Source organism: Oreochromis niloticus, unplaced genomic scaffold (assembly GCF_001858045.2).
Source record: "Oreochromis niloticus isolate F11D_XX unplaced genomic scaffold, O_niloticus_UMD_NMBU tig00001974_pilon, whole genome shotgun sequence".
NCBI lineage: Eukaryota > Metazoa > Chordata > Actinopteri > Cichliformes > Cichlidae > Oreochromis > Oreochromis niloticus.
Window position 1 is genome coordinate 62,291 of NW_020327524.1, and position 26,282 is coordinate 88,572.

Genomic DNA, 26,282 nt, shown 5'->3' on the forward strand with positions numbered 1-26,282 from the left:
GTATGTCTGCCTAAAATAGGGTCAAATGTTTGCTAATATGTTTAAAAAAAACGAAAAGAAGAAATTCTGATTAACTTCATCCAGTTTGATTATCTACAGCCGACGATCTCGTCTACCTCCTTAGCCACAACCATGCCAAAGTCGAAGTTAAAGGAGTTTTACAGTCAGTTTTACACTCCATACGAGCTGGTAGCGGACAGAACATTGCTATACATTTCACATAAGACATAATGTGGCATGTTTTTGTGGTAACATATAAATATTATTATATTTCACATTATAATAAGTATAGCCGGCTAACTAAATGGGCTACTGTACAAGAGGCCCGTGCACCATTGTTTCCAAGTTTATTTCTTTTATATTAAATTGATAGGTTTGGGCATTGTTCTCCAAGTCGCATCACATACCTGTGTGCTGCCACGGCACGGTTGTTCAGGTACTTCTGGGCAGTCATGACACCAACAAATAGGAAATTGTTAGATCTGGAAGCAGATTTCTCGGTCGGCGGTGAACCGTTAACTTCAGGCCACAAGACTCCCCCGTATTCTTTTCCGAGACCCCCGTTAAGCCCACACCCGGCAGAGTTGGCTTTTCTTTTCTGTCCAGCTTTCTTTAACTCACTCGCCTTGGGTAAAATCAGCCTGGAAGCCAGTGTGAACCCAACAACCAGTCCCAACAGAACACTAAACCAGGCTCTTCGACTTCGACCTGCCATTCCCCCAAACTTCATTAGCTCTGTCGGTAAAAGCAATAAGCAAGACTAGATCGTCTCGATACAAATACTAAAGACTGGGTCGATAGAGCTCGTTTTCCGCCAGAAAACCGGGCTCACGCGCAATCTCTCATGGTAGAAAAGCCCTTTTCTTCCAGATGCCTACGTAGCATCGCAACAGTCTTACTGAAGCCGTCACTTGAACAATTCTCTGTCCCTGCTCCTTCTGGCAATCAAGCTGTCCCCCGCTGTCGATCATGGACGAATTTAACAGCGATCGAAAAGCGCAGTTGCTTTTTATCCCTTAGCGTTCAATAGCGGTCCGACTCTCACCATTATCTCGCCATGGCAAGAATGTCGAGAAGAATGATCGCGAAGGGTTTAACAGTGGTTTGACCCAACGGCAGTTCCGTAGAAATCTTCTAATCGCCTCCACCCCCGTGGCATAGGGCCCGACGGTGCTGCCTTTAAATTGCGTATGAAACCCTACTCACACATCTAAATTCATCTGCTGTGTAAATGTAGACAAAGCGTAGCTTCTTTTTGCCATAGTTCATAAATCTTTATATTAAAGCAGTAGTAGTTATATAGTTAGTGACTATAAGTGTCACTAATGCACAAGCTATTGCGTGAAACTGTTCTAACAAAAGTCAAATTGCTTGATTGTGTACACATGCTGATAATGCTAAGTGTGACATGTAAAACCCTATTAACATAATATTGTTTTTCCAAGACAAAAATTTGTATCGGTATGTCATTTTATTACACTGTCATTTATTAAGATTTGTCTTTTACCTTTATCTGTGGCCGATAAAAGAACAAGTCACAATAAAGTTTTGAAAGTCTAACGTCCTTAAATGCAGCATGCTTGTTCTGTGATCTAGCGCCCCCAAGTGATTGTGGTGGTGTTCGTCACCACGTCGAAAACTGTGCCTTGTCTTCATTGTGGAAGATTTTACAGCATGTTTCTTTTTAGGCCGCGTCAATAAGTCACAATAAAAAGCGCTTCTGACGTGTATTAAACTGACGGTCTCTGTGAACTGCAACGTTCTGCTGGGAAAACCTCATGAAAGTCGTCATGAAAGACTGCCGGCACTCTTTTTTTGACACATACCACCCTCTTAAGAAACAATGGTTTCCCTATTTGTCAAAAATGTCAAACTGAACATTCTGAAATTAAACGACACAATCCTTTGTTATTAACAGTTAAAAAAAATTAAGAAGATTTATTTTCAAGATTTTTCTTGTTTGTGCTTTCAATTGAGATAATAAAAAATACTGAGCACAAAATATCACCATGTTTACTTTTAATTCTGCAATACAAAGTACACCTCCCATATATATGTCATTTCGATTCAATTTTATTTCTATAGTGCAAGTCGCACTTTATATTATAAGGTAAAGACCCTGCAATAATAGAGAGAAAATAACAAAAATCAGACGCCCCCCGATGATCACATGTTTGCCAACAGTGGTAAGGACAAGCCTTTTTTAACAGGAAGAAACCTGTAAAATCCGGCTCAGGTAGTGTCAGCCATCTGTTTCAACTGGTTGGGGGTAAAGGGAGAGAGATAAAAGGCAAGTCCTGACTCCTCAGGACTTCTGGCAGTACAATCCCTTCAATTTGACTACCATCCCTCTCTTTGGTTGTTGACCACATTCCCATCAAATTCCTGATGAAGACTCTTTCGGTCCTGTTCATCTTCTATAGTTCTAAGCATTTCAGGATTCATATATGAGGGACTGAGGGCTTTCTTGTAGCCAATCTAGGTGTTGCATAGGTTGGTCAGTGTGGTCTTACAGTCTGAAGTGACTCTGAATTGCATAAGAGGAGGAAAATGGATGGATAGATCAGGGCCACCAGGGCCATATTTACCATTGTATACCATCCTGCATTCTTTTAACAACACTCAATCAAATGTCTGGGAAATAAGGTGTTGTTCGCAGCAAAAATTTCTGGCACAACTTCACCTGCTTCCAAGGTGCATGGAGAGGATAAAAGAATTCAAAAAGCAGGAACTTCAACAACACTTGAGGGAAGAAGAACAACTTTAATAATTGACCAACGCGTTTCGGCTTGTGGCCTTCATCAGGGTCACAGTAAAACATTGTAAAGAATTGCTTAAATACAAGACAGGAAACAGAAAAAAATGAAATTCAAATTAACCAGTCAAAACTTCATAGATAGGTCAGCTGACATATAATAGGTAGGTATTGGTTAATTGGTTAAGTCACACCCAAGTAAATACTGGACTAGATCATTAATGATGAGGAGGGGGGGGGGTTGACATGGGGGTGATATGGGGGTTATGTCCCCCCCCCCCCTTCCTCAAGTGTTGCTGGAGTTCCTGCTTTTTGAAATAAGATGTTGTTGCAATTTTGGGAGAGGAAAGTTGTCTATTTCTTGTCTGATATGAATTCTACCTGCTCAACAGTCCTGGGTCTTCTTTTTTCTTTTATATTGTGCAAAATATTTACAATTATATTTATATAATTCTTCTCAATGGGGTTGGGACTATCAGTTGTGTTGTACAGATGTCTGGTTGGTACACAGATGACAGCCCTATTTGACAGCTATTAGAAATCATATTATGGCAAGAACCAATCAGTTAACTAAAGAGAAACAACAGTCCATCGTTACTTTAAGAACTGAAGGTCAGTCAGTCTGGAAAATTGCTAAACCTTTGAATGTGTCTCCAAGTGCAGTCATAACAACCACCAAGCGCTACAACGAAACTGGGTCACATGAGGACAGCCCCAGAAAAGGAAGACCAAGAGTCACCTCTGCTGCTGCTGAGGATAAATTCATCCAAGTCACCAGCCTCAGAAATCACAAAACAACACCCCAGATTAGAGCCCAGATAAATGCCACACAGAGTTACAGTAGCAGACAAATCTCTACATCAACTGTTAAGAGGAGACTGTGTGAATCAGGTCTTTATGGTCAAATAGCTGCTAAGAAACTACTACTAAGGAAAAGCAACAAGCGGAAGATATTTCATGTATTTTAAAGACAATACATTAAGAAACAGATTATATTAGATTTATATTTCAAATATGACAAATGCTGATTTTATAGCAGCAAAATTATTATCTTTAAAGTTTAAGCATTTAATAAGGCAGAAAGCCTTGCACTGAGTGGATAGTCAAACAAACTGAATCATTATAAATACATTATTTTATATTTATTACTTTTCAGAAAAAATTCTTATTACTTTATTATTATAGCACTGGAAATAAATAATAAGGAAATGATTCTGGATCAGCACCATAATTGAAACCTGTTGCTGTAGTATGCAAAGTATTCTGGAGAAGGTATAATATGTCACTGTACGTGCATGTGCGTGTGCATGTTTTATGTGTATAGATATTTTAAAATTATTACTCACAATATAACATTGTCCAGACAGGCCCTGTAAGGAGAGGAGGAGGAAACAGTGAATACATGAGCTACAGTGGCTCTCTCACCAACTGGATTACAAAGAGCACAGGTAACAATTACACATGTACCAGTTGTTGCATTGCAGAGGTGTTCAAGTAGAAAAACAATAATAAACACAACTACAATGTTTTGGTTCTATAACATTTTTCTATCATTACTTTATTATGGATTAATGGTGCAAGAGTTGTTAAGTGTGGATAATAAAATAATAGATTAATGCAATAACAAATTGTGCCTTGTTCTCAGATGAACAGCAAATGGACAGTGATAGATGAGATGAGGAGATGGAAGGAGGAAGCGAGGCAAAGAGTAAGTCACAGGCAGAGCCTAGTTTATTTCCCACAATTTTTTAAAAAAAAAAATCTGTCGCCTTATGGTTCCAAGCACTGTCACAGATCTTTGCATTTTAGGATTATCTCATAACACTTGTTTAATCAGCTACCAGCTCTCCTATGGAGATTTTAATGTCTACAGTCTCAGCTCTCCAGCACTATCAGCAACAACCCATCAACAGCAACACTGTACCCCATCAGGTAAAACATAGGCTACGTTTGCTTTGCATTGTCCCCACCTGATGACGATGATATAGTATTCTTTGGTGTTGTTCTGGGATCTTTTGTAACCTTAATAATTTAGAAACTGCACTTTGTGTTTACTTGTGTTATCTTTTCCCAACATTTAAATTTGTTTGATGATCTGTGTCTCTAACCTTTATTATGAAAGGTATGAAGAGGAAGTGACCTCTTTTGCGTGACGTGGTCGTGTGCTAGAATGAGTCATCTGGCTTCCGCCAACACGTCATCGTAAATAACCATCTACATTTTGTGTAGCAAGTTTTAAAGAAGATCTTTGGCAAAGAAATAAGTTACCATACAAGCTAATACAAGACTGATAGGTTTTCAAAACTACTCTGTACAACGACGCTTTTTGTGACTGAAACGGTCAGTTCATTTGAGTGTGGAATGGATGATGTAACGAGCGAAGACGATTATGATTCCACTTTCCATGTGAAGAAGCCACCCTTAAAAAACCAAGACTTGAGTTCCCTAAGCCTGACTGGTAAGCTTGCACGTTTAATTAGCCAACTTAAATAATAAAGAATATAGGAATACAGTTACTAACGTCCGTAAGACTTATCTGTCGTTCCACTGTAGCTCATGTTAAGGTGGGATAAAGGCGACATGTTGAGCTGAAGATGGACCCCCAAATATTTAGTATTTAATTCCTTTAAGATTATATTTATTGAAAAAAAAATGTTGTTTCCAGCGTTTCGTTGTTAACAATATCACAGCTACTTAGATTATTGTTTATTTCTGTTGTAATTGAATTACTGTAGTTGAGGAGTTCGTGGCCCATTATGGCTGGTACCTGCTGTTTGGAGCTGTAATGTTCTACCTGCTCATTCTGCACTTCAACAAGAGGAGATCAAGCCAGCACAGCCCAACGCCACAAGACTCACAAGGTCAGCACAACTCATTTTATATTTGTACACAGGGGCGGATCTAGAGAAATTTTCTTAGGGTGGCATGAGGGTGGCAAAGAAATCAAATGGGGTGGCAAAATCAAAGCCTTTTTTTTCAAACACATATGCAGGTGGTTACATATGGTTAAAATAATTCAAATGCAGTAAGTATACACGTTTTTCATATAAATATAGTCTATAACTTAATTATTGTCTGTAGCCCACATAATTACACACCGTAGTTACATAAAACATGTGAGTTTTGATCTTATGTACTGTATAGCCTGTATAATAAATAAATATGTAGCCCAATAAGTATAAAATCCAGAAAGCTACACAACACGGGGTGGTTCATTTACAAACACAAGTCTAACTTAAGTTTCACACTGTTTTTTGTTAGAAAACAATCCCATTGTTACATGCTTAAACTACACAAAATGTCAGAAATCTGCACTGTCATGAACAAAAATTTAAACCTAATTTTTCATGATTTGTTGGATTAACCCACTGAGGTCTGAAATACAACTGGACATTTTTTACTCCTTTTGAGTTTACGTTTGTATTTCACCCTCAAATTGTTTCATTTTATTTTATTCCTCCTTGCCTTGTTTGGTATCATTCTTTTCAGCTCAACTGAATTTAGTTGTTTTTTTTCACTGACATACTGCATTAGTATTACTGATCTGAAATCACACAAAGAACTTAAAATCCTAGTAGTATTTTTTTTACTGTAAAAAAAACCCCACAGGCATGTTGAGTAAATTTTTATAACTTGAAATGCAAATATAAAATGTACATTTTGTAAACATATACAACTATTTATCTAAAAATGCAGCCAATACACCTGCCGTTTTTTTCATTTTGTACAACCATTTCAAAATATTACTAAAACTAACCAGTAAAAAAAAAGGTTTTCCACCAAAAGACAGAGGAGAACATCACAGGGATAAACCTGCAGGCTTGACAACAGGAGGTGTATCACTCCGCTGGTTTTCTACTTAGTGACAGTGTTTACATTGCAAATGTGCCTTTGTGACATTCATTAGTGCCCTCACTGACACACAAAACAAAACGACTACACAACAGAACAGCTACACAAGACAACACAACACACTAAGTATACACTCCACACTAAACGTCACAAATCTCCCACATCTAAAAACTCTCTCTCTCGCTCTCTCTCTCTCACTCACTCGCTCTGTTTCGCTGCCGTTACCGTCACTCTCAAAACTCTCCCCTCTTCCTAAACAACCAAATCCCACGTGTTGACTTTTTTTTAAATTGGTCGATATGGTACATTTTTCCACCGATAGGAAAGAGGTGTTTTTTTCCCCTTTCTTTACTGTTTTCGCGCTGTCCTTAGAAAACGCGTCAGGAAAAGTCTGGAGAAAGCGCCAGCTTCCAATTTGGGATTACTTTGAATATGACTGTGTTTTGGATAAAGCAAGTGTCTTGTAGTGGAAAGAGACAAATTATGAGGGACATTTCTAAAGGGAAAAACATCCCACAAACCTTAAAGTGCACTTGAAAAGCTCACACAAGAAGGCTAACCTAGCTTACCTGGAGAAGGTAAGGGAGCACACTCAACCCTCATCCCCAGAAACAGAAGCTAACCCCAGGCAAGGCAGCGTGATGCATCCCGAGACAACAGGACTGGGATATCTACATAACTGTGTGAGTCAATTGCCTTAACACCCAGTGCTGCAAGAGTTAATAGTCTCATTGGGGCCAAGATATACATTTTATAGTTGCCTGGTATCAATGGTTGTTCATCTGCCTTTATTTATTTATTTAAAGAACCCATAGGTGGGAATGTGAGTTGTCTTTCTCTGCGTGTTAGCCCTGCGACAGACAGGCGACCTGTCCAGGGTGCAGGGTATGGTAGCTGGAATAGCAACATACCCAAGGATAAGCAGAAGAGAATGACTGATATGATGAAACTGGGATTTTGTTACACTTTATTGCAAACACAACTAAAACTATAACTGAAACTAATCAAAACTAAACTGAAACTAAGGATTTTCAAAAAAATAAAAACTAAACTAAACTAGCAAACAATTGGTAACAACTAATTAAAACTAATATAAAATTGAAAATCTGAAGTCAAAACGAAATAAAAATAAAAACTAATGAAAATTGCAAAACTATTAAAACCCTGGTGATTTGGCGGTGCAGCGTGTCCGTGGACCACAGAGGGTTAATAACACTCACCTTCCTTCCATTTCCAGAGTGTAACATCCAACCACCTGTGTAAAAAGCGAAATTCCCATGGTGTTGTTCAAAATGTGCTCTGGCACAATCATAAACATCGCTAGCTACCGAAAACAAGAAAAAAGCCGGACCTGCTATGGGCTGAACCATTTGTTAATGGTGGAGGGGGGGGAACACTATGCAATATATTCAGTTTTAGCATTTATATTCACTGTTGACTGTAACTATGCTCAAACTGTTAATGCTATCTTATTTTAATAAACAACACTGTCATATGCAAAACTGGGGTGGCACTTGGGGTGGCAAGGGATCATTTTAGGGTGGCACTTGCCACCCCATGCCACCCTTCTAGATCTGCCCCTGTTTGTACACCAACTACAGTATTACAAAGATAAGAATTATATCAGGAGAAGGTGCAGCTTCTAGTATCCAATTTTATGCTACAGCAGGACAGTGAGAGCTTCGTCCACATTTTCAGCAATAAGTCAGGCTTGTTCCCCGTGGGTGTAGGACACTCTGTGGCAATTAAGAGCTGAGTGTGAAGTAGCACCTCTAAGTTTGAGGTTATGGTCTTCAGCCAGTTAAAGTGATGAAAGGAACAAGTTGTTACCTCCAGCTGGATAATTTACTGGTTGATCTACATTCTTGTTCTCATGTATGGTCACAAACTCTGGATAGTGGTCAAAAGAATGAGATCTCGGATCCAAGCGGTGGAAATTTGTTTTCTCCAAAAGTGGGGTCCCTTCCCACCCTATTGTCAAGGGAGGTATGGTACTCACCACCTTTAACTGGTTTGTGCTCTGAGTTTAACGTCACATTGTGTGGTGCTTCAGCGATTTCTGTAACATGGTGTGTTGCGCCACATCCATTAGCGCGAATGAAATGCATTTTTTTTCCGAGTTTTTTGTGATTGTTCTGAATTTCACTGTCTAAATAACCTTACCATTGAAATTATAGGCTGATCCTTTCTTTGTTAGTGGGCAAACTTACAAAATGAATTAGGGTTCAAATATTTTTTTTCCCTGACTGTAATGTAAGGAGCTTGGAAAGAAAAGCGTCTGGACTTCTTTAAGTTGCTTGAAGACGTTTCACCTCTCATCCGAGAAGCTTCTTCAGTTCTAAGGTCAAAGGGTGGAGAGTCCCAGATTTAAACCCAGGGGGAGTTTCCCCCCAAAAGAGGGACAAAAGGACCCCCTGATGATCCTCTACCTAATCACATGAGCCAAGGTGTGAAAACGGGTGTGGGTCACAATCAGCCAGGGTTTCGGGTGAGCTCATTGTGAAACCTGGCCCCGCCCTATCATGCGATTTCCTGGGGTCAGATGGGCCAGGATGTGAGTGGGCGTTAAGGCGTCTGGGAAGGGAAGGGAACTCAAAACTGGATTATAGATGGCAGACAGTTGGTGTCGTAAGCCACCGCCTCTGTTCAAAGATGGTCGCTCACAGTGGACATAAATGGCTTACTCCTCTTTCAAACCATCTGTCCTCTCTATCCAAAATGTGAACATTGGGATCCTCGAAAGAGTGTCCTTTGTCCTTCAGATGCAGATGGATCTAATCTGGAACTCTCCACCATTTGACCTTAGAACTTAAGAAGCTTCTCGGATGAGAGGTGAAACGTCTTCAAGCAACTTAAAGAAGTCCAGACGCTTTTCTTTCCAAGCTCCTTAGATTACGATGACCTGGATGACTGAGAACCTTCACAGACAAACCTGACTGTAATGGTTTTACTGCCATTTTAATGAAATTCCACTACAGAAACTTGGGGATATACCAATGTATACATTTAGAGATGTAGAAAGACTTTTTAAACCATGAGGCTTTGTGGAAAAATCTTTGCAAAAAGCACTCCTCAAAGACTTTGCTTCCTATTTTGACTTCTTCTCTTCCTATAAAAGCGTATATGTGGGGGTAATGCCTATCGTTAAGCAGAACCCTGCAGTGACTTCCTGTGTCTTGATGATATTGCAACAATATTATGATATGATATTGCAAGTGCGCAAAGCGACAAATGTAGAGGACATACTCGCGCCCTAAAGGAGAGAAGTTCAGTCTTCACTTACAATGACTTAAATATAACCTTTCTGACAAGTTGAGGTAGCTTAAAAGATCATGACACAATTTAAAGAAAAACAAGAGCAGATGATACACAAAGTAATTTAAATTTATTGGTCTGGACAGGTTTACAAAGCTATTTATAAGGCAACCATAAAAGCCATTATATACAAACAGAGAAAGGTTGGAATGGTGGCAAACAGAAACAGCCAGTCTACCAAAATTGCTCAGAGGCTGAATCAATATAGAGGAGGTCACAAAAGAACTGAGAACAACCTCTAAAGAACTGCAGAACTCTTTTAGCTCAGAAGGCAGACAAGGACTGCCTGGAAAAATAGTATGTGGCCTTAGACAAAACTGGAACTTTTTGGAAGGTTTACTTCTGCTAAATCTGTCATAAAATTAACATAACAAATCATAAAAAGACCATCATACCAAAAGTCAAACATGGCAAATGGACTGGTTCTTATATAGTGCTTTTCTACTTTAACTGAGCATTCAAAGTGCTTTATACAGCCTGCTTGAGAGCAACTTGACGTTGGATCTTGCTCAAGGATATTTGATATGCAGAGTGGAGCAGACGAAACTGAACATCATAGCTGATTAAACTGTGGATTCTGTTCTGTACCAGAAAGTCCTGCAGAAAAATTTCCAGCAACTAGTTTGTACCCTGAAGCTCGAGCACACTTGGGTTATTGGCAATGACCTGAAACACACTCACAAGACCACCTCTAAATGATTAATTTAGGAAAAAAATATGGTTTTGGAGTGGCCTGATCAAAGTCAGATTAAAATGTTTCAACATGACCTTAAACAGACTATTCATCCTCAAACTCTACAGTGTAGCTAATTTAAAAGAAAAAAGAAAAAATCTGCAAAGAAGACTGGCCCCAAATTCCCCCCCAGGCAATGTTAAATATGCATTGCTGTTATTGAAAATGATTCATTGGGGTTCTTGCTGGCAAGGGTTGCACAACCATTAGTTAGGTTAGGGGGCAATTACATTTTCACACTGGATCAAGTAGGTTAGAATGTCTTGTCTTTAATCAATTAAATCATCATTTACAACAATAATGGATCGCAGGCCCATTTAAAGTTCTCCAGTCCTTTCTATTTTTGATGTATCGAATCCCATTTAGGTTGTGGGTATTGGTCACTGTTGTTATCCAGGCTTCAAGGGTTACAAGTGTTACATACATATGTAGAATAGAATAGAAAAGAAAAGACAAGAGTAGAATAGAATGCACTTGTTGTCACTATACAGATGTACAATGAGGTACAGAGCATCTCCAACTCAGTGCAAACATGTGGGAGAAGAAAGGGGGCTGAGGTGCACAGAGTTTTTTTGCACACAGGTGGCTGTAGGGAAGGAGTTGATGCTGTGTTCTCTATGTAATTAAAAGGGGATCTGGTGTTATATGCATTTTGTAAGTCTTTGAAAACAAATTTGGGACACATGACGTTTAAAAACCTTTTCCACATGTTTTTGAATTTTTCTATTCTCAGTTCTCTTTCCATGTTTGTTTGTCTCTGTCCTTGTAATGTACTATAGCTAGAACGTCATGCAATATTATTTGACTTGGAACCCCTTAGACACAAGTCAGATTTTTCGGGTACTACCTTTTCAAAATTATTATCTGTCTTTACAAAGTGTCTGATCTATAGGTATATAGAGAAATCTGCCCTTGGTAACCTGTATTTCTCTTGAAGACATGTTATTAGATATGTTATTGCATTGTCCTGATTTAACTTTCGATTTCTATTTGTTACATAAAGATCCAACACTAGTGGAAAGGAGACAAGAGGCTATGGCAGCAGCCAGGATGAAGATGCAAGAAGAGCTTGATGCCAAAGCGTCCATCTTTAGAGAGAAACAGAAATTGGTAGAGGAGTAAATTTGTAAAAAAAAAATCAAAGAAGGATGATTTTCTGTCCACAATATCAGATGTCAACACATTGTTTTTATTTAATTTGTGGACAGCAAGAAGAGGAGAAGAGGAGGCAGAAAATAGAGATGTGGGAGAGTATGCAGCAGGGAAAGAGTTATAAAGGAGCTACAAAACTCTCTCAGGTAATTTTTCATCTGAAACATTTGTATTTGTGCTGTTCTGTGAAAGTGTGTGTCCTCAAGTCATTTTCTTTAAAGTACGGCTGTTACGATACTCGTTCATTTAACAAGTTATTTAGACAATTTCAGTAAAGCTTGTGAAGTTAAAGTATATTTACTCATGTAGCTGTTGATGTGGCCTCACATTGAAATAAAGAAGCAATATGATTTCCCGCAGTTTCCACACAGCCATACAACACAATGTAATTAGTTTGTTGAGGGGGTATAGCCAGGTGTCATCTCTGGCTTCTACTTCTTGTTCCAGATTGATTCCCTAGTATTTCACCTCTTAATGTAAGCTACACTTACATAGTTTCTTCTAACTCATGATTTTAGAGGGGTTTTTTTCTGTTTAGCTAAATGCACAACTGCTCTTACTGACAGAAATCTGCCTAACAGCTCACTATAGTGTGTAAACTGTATCCCCATGTCACTGTAGTAATCTGTTTAATATGTGTATGTTTGTGTATGTGCATGTGGAAATATGTGTGTGTACGTATATACGCATGCATATATGTATGTATATATACATATATGTATGTATGTGCGTGTATGTATGTATGTATGTATGGGTGTATCTGTATGTATGCAGGTGTATGTATAACTTGTACATATCTTTCTAGTGTAAATGTAAATTTGTCTGTTATTGTGTAAATACTTACGCTGTTGTGTACACACACATGGAGAGATGCCAAACTGCCTTTCATTGTTCTTGTAACAGTGACAATAAAGATTCTATTCTAATATGTGTCACTGCAGACTACTGATGAGGCCAGCTCATCCCAGACGGTGCTGAAACCAAAGAAGGACAAGAGGCCTTTTCGCAGTGCAGGTACGTAGTAGATGAGGTAGGGTTTGTTTATATGATACCAGACTGACATATGTGTTGAGGAGTCAACACAGTTACACACACACACACACACACACACACACACACACACACACACCCCCCCCCGGAAATATGATACTCTGATGAATGAATTGCTGCTTGTCTGTAGAAGGCTCTTCGTTAACAGGTGGCAATATGCAAATGAAGCACAGCAGCTGAACAACAGGCACTAAAATAAGAAAAACAAAAATCCCTCATTTGAACTTTGGGAAGTTCGGGAAAATACAACGAAAAGGATTGGTTTTATAACAGTGTTCTGTAAATACTTCCTGTCAATGATTCATGGAATATGGTCTACATGTGAAGTCGTTGGCCTTATATGGGGGTTGGAGAGCTGTTCGAACGATCACCTGATGTGTGACAAAAGAATTTGCTATGATGGTAATGACAGTCTGCGCTCTCTTAACTGTCTCATACTGCATCCATACATTATTAGTAAAACTACTGTTAAGATGTACCAAATTTCCCCTTGTGGGACAATTAAAGGATTATTCTATTCTATTCTACTACGTAATACATTTAACAAGTTGTGTTATTAAAGTGTTTATTTATTCATCGTCAGGATTCATACGATTCTTTCCCATAAATTTTTGCTGGGTTATTCCCTACATTCAGGTTAAGGGGGTGTGATGATAATGAAGCTTTGATTGCACAATAAGATAAGATAACTCTTTATTATCATTGCACAGTCATACGTAGTACAATAGTATAACGAAATTGGACAATTGTCCCACGTCGGCACTACACACAACTGAACACAACAAAACACAGCACAGTAAACTTTAAAGTGGATAAAAAGTGCAAATAGGTATGGCCTAATATATTAAAGAATGAATGTTTATTGCACATTATTTCCCACCAGAAAATCCCAGGGAGGTAGCCAATCAGGTCAGCTGTTAGCATTGGTTAGGGCTATTGCCTTGTTGTAAAAGCTGTCCTTGAGTCTGTTTGTCCGTGACCTCAGCAGCCTGAATCTCCTGTCAGACAGCAGCAGGTTAAACACCCAGTGTCCTGGGTGTGTGCAATCCTGTAGGATGTTGCAAGCGCAGCAAGCGCTGTATAGGTCCTTCAGGGAGGGCAGAGGGTGTCCAATGATTTTTTGGGCCATATTAATGACCCTCTGAAGTGCCTTTTTGTGTGCCATGGTGCAGCTGGAGATACAGTACAGTATGTCAGCACAATTTCAATGGAGCAACAGTAGAAGACAATAAGCAGCTCCCTCTTCAGGTCCATTTTTCAGAGGATTCTCAGAAAATGGAGACGCTGTTGGGCCTTCTTTAAAACCTCTCAGGTATTTGAGCTCCATTGGAGGTCTGTGTCTATGTGCACACCCAGGAACTTGAAACTGGACACCCTTTCCAAATACTTCCCGTTGATGCTGATGGGGTGTAGCACTGACTTCCTCCTTCTGAAGTCCAATACTAGGTTGTTGTCTGCACACTAATCCAACAGCCTCTGAACCTCAGCTCTGTACTCTGTTTCGTCTCCCCCAGAGATGAGCCCCACTACGGTGGTGTCATCTGTGAACTTAATGACTGCATTGTCTTGGTTGGGTACTGACACAGTCATGTGTGTACAGAGTGTACAGTAGGGGACTTAGTAAACAGCCTTGTGGAGAGCCGGTGTTAAGGCTGAGGGCTGATGAAAGATGAGGTCCCACTCTAACTCTCTGTACACAGTCCGAGAGAAATTTCTGATCTAGCAGCAGTTGGTAAAAGGAAGTCAAATATCCAGCAGTTTTACTATCCGTCTGTCTATGAGTATCAGTTAACGTAGAACTAAAGTCAACAAAGAGCAGCCTGGTGTAACGCCCTCTTGTTGTTCTAGCTGGGAGATTGTGGTGTGCATCGTTGTAACAGTGGCGCCTTCAGTTGATCTGTTTGCTGTATGTGATCTGGAGTGGGTAGAGTGTTGGGGGCAGCCAGGACATCATGTAGCGTTGGACCAGTTTCTCAAAACACTTCAATCCCAAGGAATGATTGTGTAGGAAATCCTATTCCTGACCTGATAGACTCAACCTTATTTACAAAGAAAGGAATTGATTACATGTGTCAGCAAAGGCTTTCAGGGTGGTCGCCTGGGGTACATTTAGAATAGAACTGATAGTCTTAAAAATATACGGGTATATGCGACGCCACAGGGGGATCTTGTGGGTGCTGCAAGATAAGTCTAATATGGCATAATGTGTTACCAGTGGTGTTCTTGGTGACTTTGGTCCCAACTACTTTTAGATAGTTAACAAGCTCCTCTTGTGTAGTTCAGGGCTGATCCACCTCCTTTTTCATGATCGTCCTCACACCATGAGCAAGGATGCATGTAGCTCCAGACCCTGGGTGATTGATGTTTCTTCTGTTTCTGAATAATCACAGTTGTCACCTTCTCACCAAGCTTCTTGTTGATGGACTTATATAAAAACATTCCACTGTTTAGAGATATACTCAATAAATACAGGACTACTGTATTTATTGAGTAATATGGAGTCATCCTTCACTGGCGGGAATAAGGGTCAAAATAAGGCAGTAAATAGTTATACTTACTAATGAATGATCAGATAGACCTCCTTAGCCCTCCTTCACTCTCCTTTACTTCTGACTTTTCAGGAGATTTGTTGGATACAGATTTTGCAGCTCTTGTGGGAGGCGTTTTGACGGAGTGTTATTGGAGAGTCTTTTGCAAGGTTGTACAGAAAGTAGGAATAATTAAACATGAAATGCTCTGTAGCAGCGGGAGCTGAGGAAAGACCGTCTGCTCAGTCTGACAGTATCACGTGACATTGTGGACACTTTTTCAATGATGACAATATACACATTGAGTTTGAGCGGGGAGTCAAGGAGGCCATTTACGTGAAAAGGGAAAGACCATATCTGAATCTAGGAGGGGGCCTAAGGGGTACATCTTTCACCATCTTACAATGCCGTGATTGCAGCCATTCCCCAACTCTCTGTGAATGGTACTCATGGCTATTGATCAATGGCCTTTGATCAGTGGTTGTTGATCAATGGTCATGACAATTTGCATATTAATGATTAAGGAACTGACTTTACAGCCCATTGTTCATTCAGTGGGCTAGTTTCAGTCATTATGCAAATGTACTGTTTATAAGATTGGGGAAACCTGCATTCAGCTGAGACTGAAGAAGGCAGTTGGATGAATGACAAAACGTTTCTTCCAGTGAAAACACTACATCCAAAGGAACCGAATCAACTTGGAATTTCCTTAACTGCATCAAGACATTTTTCACTGATATTCTCTCTATATCATTAAGAAATTAAATGAATGAAATTACCATCAAAAATTAGAGACTCTTTGTTTCTTTGGAGGTGAACAAACTTGAAAAGAAGTTTGAAAGTGAACAAATGATCAAATAATTTTTTTCCCCACTGGAATATTGGCTTTAAGAAATATTTAGCATTCTGAACACCGTACAGATCAGCTGAAACACAGATTTGAAGTTTATTACAAAGCAAAAACTCAAAAAAACTAAATTCTATGCGTTTTAGAACAACAAGCTTAATAAACAGTTTTAATATGTGTTAAGTGTTCCATTTGTCTGCTTCCTTTCTTCTTTGCATGTTTTACAGATTACAATCCCCTCACTGGACAGGGAGGAGGTTCTTGTTCCTGGAGACCTGGCATGAGAGGACCCTCATCTGGTGGATGAGGTTAAAAAAGGTTGGAGGCATTGAACTGCTGGACCTTTGACCTCTGACATCCTGATGTTCACACTGGCTGTGGAAATTAAGCTGATAATGTCACCTATTCCACGCTTTATTAGAGTTGAGCATACTTCATAGTTGTTGATCAGTTGGGATAATTAATGACATGTACCTGCATCATGTTTAATTTCTCTTTGGTATTCACTTTCAACCCATTGTATGCTTTTAGTAGATAACTGAAGTGAAAATTAATTGCTTGTCATGAAGCCATTCCTATAAACGGTTATAACCAGTAGGGTTGGCTGATGATTTTCACACAACCAGTGTGTGTGTGTGTGTGTGTGTGTGTGGGTGTGTGGGGGGTGGGGGGGGCTGTGGGGGGTGGGTCGGTGGTGGTGGTGGTGGTGGGGGGGTCTCCTTATATATTTTATTTTGTTTATACCTTAGTGTGCCACTATAACTTAATAGTTTATATTACTCCAGGACTCTAGCTGGTGGATAAAAACAGAATGAAATTGAACTTTCGGATTATATAGTTGAAAAAATTGATATATAAAAATGGAAGGAGGTTCTGTACATTGTTGTGCTCATTTGCATTATACAATAAAGAATACAGTCTGCAGGATTTTAAATGTGTCATCTTATTAACAGTTACTGTATTATTTACTTTGTGCGTAATGTGGAAACCAGTACTCATTGTGCTTCTCAGACATTCCACAGCATATCTTTAAAGAACTGAATGTTGTTGTTGTTACTGAAGCAGCAGTAACACCACACAGTGTTCTTAAAGATAAATGGCTGTGTGGAGTCTAAACATTGTAGTGTGAAAAGTAAAACAGCCACTCCTTTACCTATTATAGGAAATAACCTTGAGCTTTTTGTCTCATTTTTCAGTTTATACAGCCTGATCTTGTTTCTGTGTCTAAGCCTCTCCCATCTTAGATGCTAGCACATGAGAATAGAATTAATTAATAAGGTGATATAATATAAGAACTCTGCTGCAGAGCTGATGTAGTGACTTTAAAAAACATGGAAAACATTTAGCCAAACCTCAAACCCAAATATCATGCTTTGGAAGCAGAAATAACATTTTAAAGGAGTCAATGGTTTGTGGTTTTCTTTTGCTAAAAATAAATCAGTAAGAGTAGCTATTTTACAAGGTATATAAAGGTATAATTGTAAAACAAATCCCAGATTTCTTTTACCTTGTTTAATGGATTTATACTTTTAGTTGATATTAATCGTTCAAAGTATAGATTTTTAAAATATATGTACTTTTAATACTAATAACAAACAGCAAAATGTAAATGTATTCATAAGTATGTCAGGGATGGGAACTCTCTGATTGGCCGTAGTCCAGATACATGTCTGCCATGTATGTGCATTTGAAAGTGGAGGTGGATAGACAGAGGTGAGTAGTAGGGGTGGATTTCAATAATCGATTTTCCGAATAAAATTGATTTTAGCTTGAATAACGCAATATTGATTCATTAAATCCTGAATCGATTTTTAAATATAAATGTATTTTGCCAGAAACGCCAGGAGCTCAAAAAACTATTTCAACCAACAAACAGCTAAAACAGTAAACGAGAGCAGGTAAACAGATTCCACACAAAGACGTAAACACAAAGCATGGACTTGACGCATCAGTGAGATGTCGGCTTTCTCACCCGACGGCACAAACACAGACACGCCATCGGGGCTAAAAGTCGACAGCTCACAGATTCTGAGCTGCAGGTTTTGTCCCTCGCCTACCAAAATGTACTTCAAGAACAGTTTCCCATCTCAAATCTCTGTTTTCTGCATTATGAAAAGATGAAAAGAATGATTGATAACTTTTTTCATTAAGGGCTAATCCATCTGGAAATTCATAGCCAGTGCACTGACACTGAGCCATTGACCTCTTGGGTTATGTCTAACACTGGTTCAGAGACCACATCACATAATGAGCCACATATGATTGACTCCGAGCCAGAGCCCACTGAAAGTAAAAGGGGGAAAATGTATGCATTTGGAAGAGAGTGGCTTGACCAGTTTCACTGGCTAAGATACAGTAAAGCTGACAACATGATGCACTGCATTTATTGTCATGATGTGGAAAGACCATGGCCGGCAATACTGGTGACTGGTGCTAATTAGGGGTGGGTTTTAATAATCGATTCATCGATTAAAATCGATTCTGGCTTGGATAACGTGAAATCGATTCATTAAAATCCTGAATCGATTTTTTAATATAAATTTATTTTGCCCGAAACGCCAGAATCTCAGGTGAAACCTCACAAAATGTCAACAACCACCAAACAGCTAAGACAGTAAATGAGAGCAGGTACACGGATTCTGCACAAGGACGTAAACACACAGCGCGGACCCGCGGATCAGAATCACTGAGATGTCGCCTTTCTCACCCGACGGGTGCTGCAGCTTTAAGCGGCTGCGCGCGCTCCCGCGGACGGCAATCACTTTCTGGCAGACAATCACTTTTTGGCACAACAACTGCACGGACACGGTCGGGGCTGAAAGCCTACAGCTCGCTGATTCTGATGTTTCGGCGGGTCCGCGCTTTGTGTTCACGCCCTTTTTGCGCTGATTCTAAAGCTGTTAGTTTGATCTCTCTCCAAACAATACTGACTGAACCAGCAGCAAAAGAAGATCCAAACTACGCTTCACATAAACATCGTCATGAAATCACTCTGACTTTTACTATTTTGCTTCCACTATGTTAAAATCACACTTCATGCACAGCTCTCTCTCTCTCTCTCCCTCTCTGTATACTTCAAGAACAGTTTCCCGTCTAAAAATCTGTTTTCTGCATTATTCGCTTGCTTGTTACACAAGTCTACTGTTGTTTACAGCACTGTCGGCCGCTGTTTTTTCTTTTTTCGTTTTACATACTTCCGAAAAGAAAACCTAATTTCTGCCGTTCAATACTGAACAAATTAAAACTTTTTAAAATTATGCAAAATGCAAAACGCTTAGCCGTGTCTCTAATAAAACCGCTGTAACGTCAGAGGTAACGTTCATATGTTGATTAATGGTTTTCTTTCGTTTTTGATGTACTGCAGAATATTTTTATAAAATCCCAGACCAGGAAAACCACCTTCATGTTTTTCTGTGTTTTATCTTCAGCTACTTTGACACAAAGGCATCTGATGTGATGCTTACACCTTTGATAAAGTCTTGCGTGTGTCAGCTTCCTTTTTATAGATACAAAAATATGTAAATGTACTGATCTGAATTATAATATTTCTGACTGTCAAAATTTCCCAGATTCAAATCGAATCTAATTGAATCGAATCGAATCGAATTGAATCGAATCGTGGATCGAATCGATTCGGGACCTTGTGAATCGGAAACGAATCATTCTAGAAATCAGTGACGATACCCAGCCCTAGTGCTAATACGTTTTGAATTGAAACGCTGAAAAAGCACAGTGTATCCAGAAAACACATTATATGCTGTGATTAATGCACTGCCCAAGTGTCCCCTCTCCCCACTGCCGTTCAGTGGCAGGCAGTAGTAAACTGGTCGTCAGTGGAGGCCGAGATGATGATTAGGTTTAACATTGCCTACAATATTGCCAAAGAGTGCCAAAGCACTTTAAGCACAAGCACTTTTTGAGTAACTTATCTTGTAGAACGGTGCTCCAAATCAATACTGTCTGTATGGACAGCAATTCCCCCCAGTCCCAAAAAGTTCACATGTAAAACTGCAGTGTTAAGCGATGTGGTTGAAAAATTTGGGTGCACCTAACTTTTGCGCTGGTGCACCTAAGAAAAAAAGTTAGGGGCACTAGTGCAACCGTGGCAAATAGTTAGTCTAGAGCCCTCCCTCTAAGTCTAGTATGTAGGTAGGGGAAGGAGCTGGAGCCTATCCCAGCTGTCTTAGGGCTTAATTGGGTTACACCCTGGACTACCCTGTAGGTATTTAAAATCACAACACTGTTGTGTTGGTCTTCATTAAAATGTTTTCAGAATTTTCAGAACCTTTATTAGCCTTGCCTTATGAGTTAATAGTTCGTAGTTGTACATCCTTAGATCTTTAGACAGAAGAGGGCAGTAAAGACAAGTCTTGCTTTTTTGTTAATATTTAAAACAAACAAAAAACCCTTTGGTTTTTCATTTTAAAGTTTGGGGACCTTTTTTATTTTTGACAAAAATAAAACTGTTATTGTAATGTATTCTGTCCCTCGGATGATTTCTGAGATATGTTATGAGTTAGTTATAGGACGGGTCATAGTCATTTGTGCTGTAAGTAATTGAATAGATCTGTCAACGAACATGTTTATTCCTGGGATGCTCCTGGCAAAAGCTTGCCATCTAGTGGGTCAACAGCAGAAGCTTCTAGAAGCTCCTATTAAGGCAGTTTTTGCTCCTAGCACTCAGCAGGGAAGGTCCAGTGTTTCGTGCTTCTGATGGTTCCTGCTTCTGTTTCACTTGAGATGGCATAATCTGGCGGAATGATTTATTGTACAGCTTATTAGTACCTTGTCCAGTGAAGTGATGACCTTCTTTTGTGTTTATGGAGTTTGTTACATTTACTGGTGTAAGTTAGCTGTTCATGCTTTGTTTTACCTGTTAGCATGGAAAAAACACACCGGTGTATGGGATTTGCTACACTACTTGCCATGCTTTTTTATTCTTATGTTGTGGTCTCGTATTGGTTTTTTACATATGGTAACAATATTGAATGCAGCATTTATGTATGTACACTAAATGGACCTAAATGGACCTTACTCTTTGTCTCCTGAGTGGTCACTGAAGCAATTTATGTTTAGCTTGCTGCATAAGCCGAATAGAAGCCGAATAGAAGCATTCAGGTGAGGGAAGAAGAGTAAAAAGATTGTCCTCACATCAAGCGGATTGCCAAGATCCATAGACACTCCCCTCCAGCAACAGCAGACATGTCCAACCAAGGAGACACCTTGCGGTTTTCCCAACTGGAAGTTAGGGCAGAGTGCAGATCACACCGGTTGTAGATAACCTGCTGTCAGTTTGGTATTTTGTCCTAATCTGCTTGCCGTACCTCCGTGTAGGTCTGTGTATGTTTTGAGTGGTATAGGCGGCATTCCATTAGTGAGTCCAAGCATGTAAGTTGTCTGCTGCTCTGCTGGTTAATAAAACCACGTTAACTGAATCTACTGCTTCATCATTATCATACTGGTGAACATACAACATGGTGTCAGAAGCGACGGAACACGTACTTCGTATTTGACGGTATTTTTTTTTCCGTCTCCAGTCTATTTTGTGGGTGCATTTTTTTTTTGTATCCGGACTGCAGCCGACATGGCGGAAGGATTCAGGAGGCCCGACCCGCTTGTTTTCGATGGTAATGTTGCTGAAAATTGGCGGATTTTTGAGCAAGAGTATGACATTTTTATAGCGGTGGCACACTCTGACAAGCCAGCGCGCACACAAGCCTACATATTGCTCAACTTAGCAGGTCCCGAAGCTATAGAACGGGAGCGGTCTTTTGTTTACGCGCCAGAAGTGAGAGAGCCCGGCGATGGAGGACGAGTTCTCATTCCTGCAGAATCGAAGGAGGATCCTGAGTGCCTCAAAAGGAAATTGAGAGAAATGTGCAGCCCACAAACCAACGTCACGATGGAAAGACACAAGTTCAACACGCGGAATCAGAGGACTGGTGAGACTGTTGAATCCTATGTAAGTGATTTACGGATTAAAGCAAAAAGCTGCAGATTTGGTGATCTGAGTGAAGAACTAATAAGAGACAGACTAGTTTGTGGCATCAACAATGACAATTTAAGGAAAGTGCTACTGCGTGACAGTGATTTAACACTAGCAAAAGCCATATCTGTCTGCCAGATTCATGAAATGACTGAAGAGCATAATAAAACACTTGCTTTTCCTCAACAATCTGCAACAAATGTTGATGTGCTCCAGCCCAAATTTACAAGAAAGCACAGAGGAGATAAAATGAAAAATCAAGGAGACAGGTCTGAAACACAGCATATCACTAACTGTACTAACAGTGGGGGTGCTCATGCTGCAAAAAAGAGTAAATGTCCGGCTTTTGGGCAGCAGTGTCATGCATGCAAAAAGTGGAATCATTTTAAGAAACGGTGCAGAGCCATTCAGCCTACCCAGAATGTAGCAAGACACAGAAAGTCAGTTCATCATGTGGAACCAGACCAAGCTGACGACAGCGGAGATGACACATTCTACGTTGATGGAATAAACCTGCAATATGCAATCCATGCGACTGATGTGCATGTGGAACACAAAGAGGAAGTTTTTGTCACCGTGCAGATTAATGGGATTCCTGTTGAGATGAAAGTGGACACAGGTGCTAAATGTAATGTGCTTCCCAAGAAAACGGTTAACATTATAAGAGCATATAAACAAATGAAAGCACACCCCAAGTCCGTTAACCTAGTAGCATTTGGAGGCAGCAAGATTCAAACCTCAGGTGTAATTAAGCTGCAGTGTTTTCTGCATGGACAGTCACATGTGCTATCATTCTTTGTCATTAATGAAGATGTTCAGCCAATACTTGGACTATGTGCATGCAGAGAAATGGGACTTGTATCATTCAGCAATGACGTCCACCAATTGAGCACGTCTACAGATGACCTGTCACAACAGCTTATCACAGAATACAGCGACTTATTTTCTGATGAGCTTGGAAGGTTGCCAGTCACCTATCGCATGACACTGAACCCAGATGTGAAACCAGTTGTTCGCCCAGCACATCGCATCCCTTTGGCCATGAAAGACAGAGTCAAGGCAGAGCTGGACAGGATGGAGAAATTAGGCGTCATTACTCCCGTCTCAGAACCGACAGACTGGGTGTCTTCTATGGTAGCCACCAACAAGAAAGGCAAAGATGAAATAAGGATATGCATTAATCCTCGAGATTTAAACACCGCTCTGAAAAGACCACACCATCCCATGCGCACAGTAGAAGAAGTGGCCGCATTAATGTCGAATGCTACTGTGTTCTCTGTTTTGGATGCTAAGAACTCTTTTTGGCTGGTGTCATTGGATCAGAAATCATCCATGCTGACCACCTTCAGCACTTGTTTTGGTCGTTACAGGTTCCTCAGAATGCCTTTTGGTCTTAATGCTGCCAGCGAGGTGTTTCAGCGAGCCATGGAGCAGATATTCGCTGGGTATCCATGTGCCATCATTGCTGATGATATACTGATCGGCGGAAGAACCATGAAAGAACATGACGACAACCTGAGAAAAGTCCTTGATCGTGCCAGAGAGGTAAACCTGCGACTAAACCCATTAAAGTGCAAATTCCGGCTGAATCAGGTCAGTTATGTCGGACACATTTTCACAAGTGAGGGACTTAAAGCAGACCCTTCCAAAACAGCTGCAATCAAAGAGATGCCAGTTCCAACAGATGTCCAGGCCCTGCAGAGGTTCCTGGGGATGGTCAATTATCTTGGAAAATTCATTCCAAACTTCAGCCATCTGTCAGCTCCTCTGTGACAGCTCACGCACAAGGACAGCGAGTGGATGTGGGACACACAGCATCTGACTGCATTTGACGCACTTAAAGAGCACATGTCGAATCCACCTGTTCTGTCATATTATGATGTCAGCAAACCTGTGACACTAACATGCGATGCATCACAGTATGGTCTTGGTGCAGCTTGCTTGCAGGAAGGGCAACCTGTAGCATATGCTTCACGTACTCTGACAGACACTGAAACCAGATATGCTCAGATAGAAAAAGAGCTATTGGCTGTTGTTTTCGCATGTACGAAGTTTCATGACTATATTTATGGCAAGCCTGTGGTCGTGGAAACAGACCATCAGCCACTGGTCACCATACTAAAGAAATCTATTCACGCCGCACCAGCCGGATTGCAGAGGATGTTGTTAAGGCTCCAAAAATACAACATCACGCTCACATATAAATGTGGAAAACAAATGTATCTGGCTGACACGCTGTCTCGTGCTCCCAGCAGATCCACTTTCCAGCAGTCTGGAGAAGAGGACAACTTTGATGTCATGACGGTGAGCTGCATCTCTTCTTCGCGCCTGGAGGAACTTAAAGGACACACAGCCGAGGATGAGACATTGCAAGCGCTCAGCTCGTTCATCAAACATGGTTGGCCACAACGACTCCACAACCTTCCCACGGCGGTTCATCCATATTTTCCTTTCAGGGATGAGCTGACTGTGGATGATGGCATCATTCTTAAAGGTTCCAAAGCCGTGATCCCAAAGTCACTGCAAGGAGACTACATCACCATCATGCACAGAGGACATCCTGGCGTAGAAGCTACCAAGCGGAGAGCACGGGGGATCGTCTTCTGGCCGTTCATGTCAAGAGATATTGAACAAACAGTTACTTCTTGCTCGGTGTGTAACAGCACTAAACCTCATCAACAAAAAGAGCCCCTTCATCTGCATGAAGTTCCAGATCTTCCTTGGTCAACTGTGGCCACAGATATCTTTGAGCGGCACTGTCAGCACTATTTAGTAGTAGTCGACTCATACTCAGGCTGGTTTGAGATTGACCTGCTGAAGGATTTGACATCAGCGACAGTCATCAAGAAGCTGAAAAGACACTTCTCAGTTCATGGTGTTCCACACACTCTGATCTCAGACAATGGAAGGCAGTTTACAAGCCATCGTTTCAAAGACTTCGCTTCACAGTGGGACTTTCGACATGTCACCAGCAGTCCAGAGTATCCTCAATCCAATGGGCTTGCTGAGAGAGCAGTGCGCAGTGCTAAACAGCTGATGGAGAAATCTCACAGAGATGGCACAGATGTATTTCTCAACCTGCTGAATCTCAGGAATGTTCCACGTGATGTTAACCTGGGTTCCCCTGCAGAACGACTTCTATCCAGACAGACTCGAACTACGCTCCCAATCACAACTAAACTGCTCGAACCAAAACACCGTGAATCTGAGAGAGTGAAAGCCCAGCTACTCAACAAGAGACTGACTCAGAAGGTCTGTTATGACAGATCCAGCCGACCACTTCCACCTCTTGAAGAAGGACAAGTAGTGAGGCTACAGACCCCACAGGGTTATGACCGCACAGGTGTGGTGAAGGAACTTTGTAAAGAACCTAGATCCTACCTGGTACAGTCAGATGGGAACATTTACAGGAGAAATTGCAGACACATGTTGCCTGTGCCTGAGCCTGTTACTGTTCAGAAAGACACTGATCATCATCATTATGATGGACTCCAGGGCGTGGGTGAAAACAATGATGTAGAACAGTTTAAAGACAGCACTCATGTTGAGAGCTCTTCTGATGTTTTGCATTCTCCAAGACCTTCCAGGAGTGATGGTGTTTACAGGACATGCTTTGGTCGTGTATGCAAACCAAATCCAAGATATAGGGATTAATCGGGTACTAGTTAAAACACAGAACTTGTTCAGGTTTGATATTTGATCCAACAGTAACTGATGTCCACGTTTCAAGTTAAAATTCTGTTTGAGGTAATTTTCAGTAGTAATCATATTTAACTTTATACAGCAAAATGATATTTTGTCATGTTTATTTCTTCCATCTGGTTGCAAATTTAAATGTTCCTAAGGATCAGCGTATGTCACCTTTTAATGCTGTGATTATTATTGTTTAGCATGCATTAAACTTTATATCCGGTTAGGGATGTACTAAAGAAGGGGGATGTAGATAACCTGCTGTCAGTTTGGTATTTTGTCCTAATCTGCTTGCCGTACCTCCATGTAGGTCTGTGTATGTTTTGAGTGGTATAGGCGGCATTCCATTAGTGAGTCCAAGCATGTAAGTTGTC

The 26,282-nt window shown here is 40.4% G+C and overlaps 2 protein-coding genes across 4 annotated transcripts in view; one reads left to right on the forward strand and one right to left on the reverse strand.

Moving 5' to 3' along the window:
• chsy1 (chondroitin sulfate synthase 1) overlaps nt 1-1,158 on the reverse strand; it is a 36,014-nt gene extending 34,856 nt beyond the window's left edge. For 2 of the 3 annotated variants that reach the window (XM_019355589.2, XM_003459753.5), the window contains exon 1: nt 408-1,157. In XM_019355589.2, coding sequence (XP_019211134.1) covers nt 408-730 — 323 coding nt within the window. In that variant the 5' untranslated portion in view covers nt 731-1,157. Of the gene's footprint in view, nt 1-407 lie in introns of all 3 variants that reach the window. The other variant, XM_019355588.2, reaches the window with a different exon arrangement.
• Nucleotides 1,159-4,910: 3,752 nt separating this feature from the next.
• Nucleotides 4,911-16,814, forward strand: selenos (selenoprotein S). The gene is made up of 6 exons (XM_003459754.5): nt 4,911-5,213; nt 5,491-5,616; nt 11,659-11,765; nt 11,864-11,953; nt 12,749-12,821; nt 16,460-16,814. The coding sequence occupies exons 1-6, from the start codon at nt 5,117-5,119 to the stop codon at nt 16,537-16,539; spliced, it is 573 nt and encodes a 190-aa protein (XP_003459802.1). The 5' UTR covers nt 4,911-5,116; the 3' UTR covers nt 16,540-16,814.
• The last annotated feature ends 9,468 nt before the right edge of the window (nt 16,815-26,282 follow it).